Source organism: Poeciliopsis prolifica, unplaced genomic scaffold (assembly GCF_027474105.1).
Source record: "Poeciliopsis prolifica strain line A6 unplaced genomic scaffold, Auburn_PproV2 SCAFFOLD018, whole genome shotgun sequence".
Taxonomy (NCBI): Eukaryota; Metazoa; Chordata; class Actinopteri; order Cyprinodontiformes; family Poeciliidae; genus Poeciliopsis; species Poeciliopsis prolifica.
In genome coordinates, this window is record NW_026562393.1 from 195,300 (window position 1) to 201,852 (window position 6,553).

General features: G+C 42.8%; 1 protein-coding gene across 1 annotated transcript; it reads right to left on the bottom strand.

Annotated features, from left to right (window-relative positions):
- nog3 (noggin 3) lies at positions 1–1,815 on the bottom strand. The gene has a single exon (XM_055042966.1). It carries the CDS (start codon positions 1,628–1,630, stop codon positions 749–751), a length of 882 nt encoding a protein of 293 aa, XP_054898941.1. The 5' UTR covers positions 1,631–1,815; the 3' UTR covers positions 1–748.
- Between the last annotated feature and the right edge of the window lie 4,738 nt (positions 1,816–6,553).

The following is a 6,553-nucleotide window of genomic DNA, read 5'->3' on the forward strand; positions in this document are numbered from 1 at the left end:
TTGAAGAAATCTGATTTTTGGGGTACTTTACAAGTTAAATGACAGAAACGTGTCTTTCTTTGGTACAAATATCAAGATTTATGAATTTATTGTAAAAATGTGGAGTACTGTAAACAATTCACATCTCTCTCTAAAAGTTATTTTAAGTATTTTATCCCCCCATACACCCCATCACAAAAATAGGGGAATGTCTTCTCTTTTATGGCATTTAAAACACCACAGTTTTGCCAAAATAGATCAAATGTTATCAAAATATTTCTGTACATTTAATTCCAATTCTGATTCATATGAGTTTTGTCCATTTCAAACTATACAGGAACTCTGTTGTTCCTGTATAGTTGCAGTTGTGTCATCCTGGACTGTTCAACAATTCGATTACAAATAATTCCTGGTGATAGATGGTTAGTTTCTGACCATCATCTGATCCCACAGTGGGAGAACATTTCATTCAGCTTTGGGTTCAAACGGGAATTCATCCATGAATTCAGAAAATCCATGAAGACAATCTTCCTGAAAACTGAAGTTTAACTCAGTCTTATAAATAAGAAACACATATGATTTATATTAATCCAGTAGAGCAGAGATTATTAAAAAAATAACAACAACAAAAACAAAAACTGACCATCACTTATAAGGTTTAGTCCCGATGTAATAGTACAGCAATCTGAAGACGCAGAAAGCGATTCTCCTCTGAGATTTTTTTTTGTTTTTGAACAGTTCTGCGGATCCGATCCGGATCCGGTTCTCCTCAGTTCGGACAGGAGCATTTGCACTCGGATATGACCGGGTACTGGATGTGGATCCAGGCGCATCTCTGCGGAGCCTTTTTCTGCGGGCAGTGCCACCTCAGGAAAGTCAAGTGAGTCGCTTTGGCCGGTTTGCACGTCATCCCCTCCGGAACCGAGCAGGACCGCTTGCTGTAGCAGCTGCCCACCTTCAGGTAGCGCGGCCAGAACCGCCAGCCCAGTTCGGTCCACGCGTAAACCACCGGACACAGCGTGTAGGCCCAGAGCATCCTGCGCAGCTTCCGGTTCGCCTTCTGCTTCCTGCCGAACAGCACCTCCAGCTCCAGGGTTCGGATCTCTTTCGGCATCGGTCCGGTGAGCTTCGGGCTCTGGTCCGGCTCGTCCTCGGAGAGGTCCTCCGGCAGGGACACGGACATGAAGTCCGGGTTGAAGTGGCTCCCCAGGAGGCTCCGGAGCTCCGTCCCGTTCAGGTCCTTCTCCTTCGGGTCCAGCTGCGGGTCCGGCTCCTCCTTCAGGACCTCCACGGGGAGGGAGTCGCTGGGGCTGGGGCGGATGAAGTGGTTCAGGTGTTGGCACATCCCGTCCTGGATCCAGAGCGCCAGAGAGAGAAACAGCAGGAGCCAGCGGGAGGGATCCATCCCCCCTGTCTGGTTCCGATCGCCACAGAGCCTCACCAGTCTTCTCCACAAAAAAAAAAAAAAAAAAAAAAAAAAAAGATAATCCAAGAGGGAGTTCAACCCACCTCCAGCCAGGACTAAGTCCGGGATCAGCTCCGGGCTCTGGGCTCCATGGTGGCTGGAGGCTCCTTGGTCCTGCCGGAGCCGAACTGAGTCGATCTGACTCCGGCTGCGCTCACATATTCTGCAGGAGGAGGCTGATGTCATCCAAACCGAGCCACACCTCCGCGCACTTTACGCACGGGCGGATTCCTTTTGGGAGCGACGGAAGGATGAAGTCGCCGGGAAATAACCGATCAGTGGATCAGGAGGAGGTAGAAACAAGTGGAGGTTCGGTGTGTCCGGGTCATTTGGTCGTCTGAAATATCTTAGTGCGCTTAAAATAAGGCAAAATTGACATACAAGTAACTTTTCAGCAAGACGTGAGAGCTTGTTTAAGTCAGAAATGCATTAATGTTGATGCGAGTTCCAGCTCCACCTGAAAGTGTCTTGATATTAATCTAATAATCTCAGAGTTTTCTGCAGCTTGTGCAATTCTTCAGGTTCTGCTAAGGCTCAAAAACACAAATACTTTAAAGAAACAGTTTCTGATCAGAGAATAAGACCTGAGTTGTGGAAACAATGACTTGACAGCCAACAACGTCCATACTTGCTGGCTCCTTTTGCACGGAGCCATGTTGGTAGGCTTTGAAACTCCTGTCCAGACTTAGACAGGACAGAAGTTGAAAGTGGTAGAGCGAGTCGCCTGTTTATTGTCAGCGATCACACGAGAACGCAGCAGCTGGAAAATTCACAGTTTTTTGTTACAAAAAAAAAAAGTTTTAAAGGGCGACCTTTAAAAACATTTCTCTTAACCGAAGGAAGACCTGCAGAAGACGGTAATTCATCACAGGATTTAACCGTTTTCACACAAATTGTGTTTCTCTCTGATTCTGACAGGTTGTTAAACAAAAAAGCTTTTAGTTGCTGTTTTTAAAAAAAAAAAAAGTATTTCATTTGGTTCTAATTTGTCCGCATGGACACGGATTCCCCTAAAACTGCTTCAGGTTTTAATGCTCACAAGTGTTCAACTCATGTAAAGTCTTGTATTGTTTTTGAAACATTTCTGCTGCCATCTTGCAGTCAGGGTTACGCCAAAATGTCGCCTGGTTTTTCTAATTTGTATAGTTCACGCTAAAACCTACGTCTGGCTTAAATCAACAATCTCCCCCTGAAAACAGAAACCTCTCCGACAATTTAGCCTCAAATGACTGAAAAATAAAGTAGGGGATTCATTTCTCACTGAATCCCCTACTCGTGCATAACTTGCAGTTGACATAAAGCGTTCCTTTTTGAAACACATTCACTCATTTGCAGGCAGCAGCACGCTGCTGACGACCAAGAGATTGCTTCTAAAAACACAGAGGAATGTGCGACCGTGTTGAGTTTGGAGGATCTCGCTCAGAGCAAACAGAGAGACATGCGGCGACAGTCTGGGCTTTTTCTCCTGGCCGCCGCCGCCGCCGCCCTCGCTGCCTCCGGCTCCGGCTGAATTTTGGGGTAATTTTATGGTGGTGACAGTGTGTGACGGGCGCCGTTAAACTGTCATATCTTGCGCACAGAGGAAGTCGGTGGCGGAGAGGTGATGCTCAGATAAGACTTCCTCTCTCTCTCTCCTCTTTCATATCTGGCGCCTTTAAGAGGGGTTTCTTGGGGGAGAGAGCTAAGTTCACACAGGGATGATTTAAGGGCCTAAAGGACTTTTAGGGGTGGTAAGAAAGGTCAATACTGTGTGCTGAGGTCATGGGGTGAGTCCGGCTTTCTGGAGCCACTGAAAACTTAGGCGAATTAGACAAATTGGTGTCCAATTTGAGCTTCTCAACGCAGTTTTTTTTTGCCAACTTTCGTCAATGAGACTCTCGAATATACTGGGTTTATTTGAAAGTTTAGGAAATCTAAATATAGGTCTTCTAGTGGACGATATTAAGCATGTGGTAGGTTCAGGACACATTCCTCAAAGTCTTCTGTAGCTTGAAAAGAGTGTGATTTACAGTCTTTGCTCCCTTCGAGTCTGCAAGCTTTTATATAGTTATCCACTGCCAGAGTCTCCACCATTGTAAAAATGTGAAAGACAATAAAACAGTGTCTGATCTATTATAAGTCTATAATAATTGTCATTTTATGTATTGCTTTATTGGTGGTAAATAGTTTGTTTGACCAGATTTGTTGAAAAAAATAAGTAAAATAAATAAATTGGGCTTTGAAGGGTCTTTCACTTGAAAGGTCTCTCATCTGGAATCTCTGATTATGGAAAAAAAAAATACTTAGCTGCTCCAGTTCACAGAGGATTGAAGACAATTTATTCTTTATGACACTTTCATGTCAAACAGCATTTCAAACTGCAACACAAACCCGCCCCGATGCGACATCCAGGACAGACACTTCAACAGAATGATGGTTTTTCTCCCTTAAACTTTGTAGAATCGGCGAGCGTTCTGGCCATTTTGGAAACTTTAATGATTGAACATCAACATTGACTCAGTCCTGACGCCATTTTAGATTCTTGTGGGTAGATACCGAAAGCCAAGTTTGGCATTTGCCTGTTTTTCGTGTCTGCAATTGCTTAGTTGACCTGTCTCTGCAACCTTGAAGCCGTCTCTCACAAATGGACCGTCCAAATTGCCCCGGCTGTCTCACCATCAAAGCAGCTGCTTGTGGGGAAGGAAGAAGAAAAAAAAAAAAGAGAAAGAAACGACACAAACAACAAACAAAAGATCCTTTTCTCTGCTTCATCTGGCCGGGTCACGAACGACACGGACGGCCTGTTTGTCCGTCATCCTGGGAGGCCTCGGCTGATTCGACATTAAGATTACGCCGCCGCCGTATCCCAACATCAGACGGAACATCTAGGAGGGAGATCAGAACCGAACGAGTCCCCGCAATGAACGCAGAGCCACTGATCCACGGCGTCGCTCCGTATCTCGGGCCGAGCGATGTGAAATCAAAGGGCCGCTTGATTTGGAACATGTGGACCGGTGTCTGTATTCTGCATGTCATGCAGAGGAAAAGAGGAGGTCAGAGGAGGTGGGAGGGGACACAACGGCAAACTTTAAACTATGAAAACCTGTAGCAGTCACTCCGGGAGTTTGATGATAAGTGAGGGAGATTGCTGGTGTTTAAGTGTGATGTAATGTTTTTCATTCTGAAGTTGCACTGCTTACCATCAGACCGACTTGATTCCTCCGAAATAAATCAGAGGGTAGACTGGAGCATAGATTCAAACGACCATTTTTCCTGTAAACTGAAACATTTTCCGTCTCATCTTACTAAATGGACAATGCTACGTGTTTTCCAGGCACTTTGCGCCATTTAGTAGCACAATCAAGCAACTGTGTTACCTTTAGACAAATGTGTGAAAGATAAAAGGAAATTGACTTCGCAATTTGACTTGAAAGTGGGCCTTGGTCTCTTTAAGAAGCTCCAACTCGTTCCGACACTTTATACAGCAACATCAAACAGATTTTTGCCCTCAGCGTCCCTGCAAAAATGTCTTGTTATGAGTGAAATCGCTTGCACTTTCTTAAAATCAATATTAAGAAAATATAACTAGAATAAGCTTGCTGAAAAGTTACTTGTCCTGTTTGATGCTTTCCTGAAATATTTTCACTAGGAACTATAGACCGAAAATACTTGCTAAGATTTTGTATTTTTATAGTGTTATAGAAAAAAAATGTAACACATATTTCCATATTTATACTTATGCAATGTGTTTTTTGTATGCCATAAAAAACATACAAAAAAAAGGGGGGGAAAAAATCATGGCAAGCATTTTCTTCTTCCCAAAAATGTGAAGATTCAGCTGATTTCAGTTCTGAAGGTCTGCCTCAGTCCTTGCTGGATCCTAGAGGGTCGGCACCAGAAAAACATTTCCTACTCGTGAAAGTGAACGACTGTTTCTGGCTGCGCCTCAGCGGCGTTCCTGTGGCTTGGACCGGTGCTGTCGAATGCTCCGAAGTGGACGAGATTCCAGCAGCTGTGTGAGATTCCAGAAGTTTCGCACTTTTCCCCCAAAAGCATCCGGAAACGGCCCGGAGTCTGACTGCTGCCCATCCCTCATGAAACGTTTTACACATTACTGGCACGTTTAGGGCTTCTTTTCTCTTTTTTATAAAAAAAACGTCATATCTGTTCTCCTTAGCATTAGCTTTTTTTTTTTTTTTTTTTTTTAAGAAGCACAAATGGATTATCCTTTTCTGCGTGTACATGTGTGTATGCGTCTCACTCAAGGAAGATGTTGGGTAAACAATAACAACCTTCCAAAAGTCAACGTTTGGCGAAGCTACAGTTTCACACCATTAGGAAAACTTTGTCACCATCACCGATTTAGTCAAGATTTCTACTGAAGAAGAAGTTTTATAAAAAAAAAAGTAACCATTTAGCATTGCGGTATAACAATATTATTGGTCTACAAAACTGCCAGCGTGATTATTCTTTTGAATTTTGGTGGAATTTCTGCTTTTCAGTCAGTCGTCATGTGATTTACAAAAAAAATTTCCTTTCAGCATCAATTAAATGTTTGTTCCACCCCTGAATCTTAATCCTGAGCTGGTAAGAAGGTGACATCACAACTGAATTAAAAAGGAATTACATGCAGAAAATAAAACCAGAATCACAGCAACATCAACTGTGAACCAAATCAATGAGAGCGACTACGCATCTTACGGTCCTTCTCATTGCTTCGATCTGCTTTAGTTGGAGCTAATCCAACAGATTATAGTCTTTTAAACTACCATTAGTCTGGATCGGTTTTAACTAAATAATTAAAACCGATCCAGACTAATGGTGGTTATAATTAACTAATAGAACAAAGATTTTTAACCCCAAATTCAAAAATACCTCCAGGCTCATGGCAGGTGGTGGCAATGGATGGCAAAAATCTGGATTATCAACACGTTTTAAAATGCTAAAAGTGAGTAAAAACACGGATATCTTTTTACTCACTTTTAGCATTTTAAAAAGAAATATTTAAAGCATATTTCAACAGAACAAACAAATGGGCATGCAGGTTTTTAGAGACTGTCGATATTTTGCTTCTTCAAAACACAGAATACACTACACCATGTTTTTATTTTATAGTTTGTTTGCTTTTTT

Coding starts and splice junctions, on each gene's coding strand:
- nog3 (XM_055042966.1), bottom strand. CDS start 1,630: ATGACATCAGCCTCCTCCTGCAGAATATGTGAGCGCAGCCGGAGTCAG.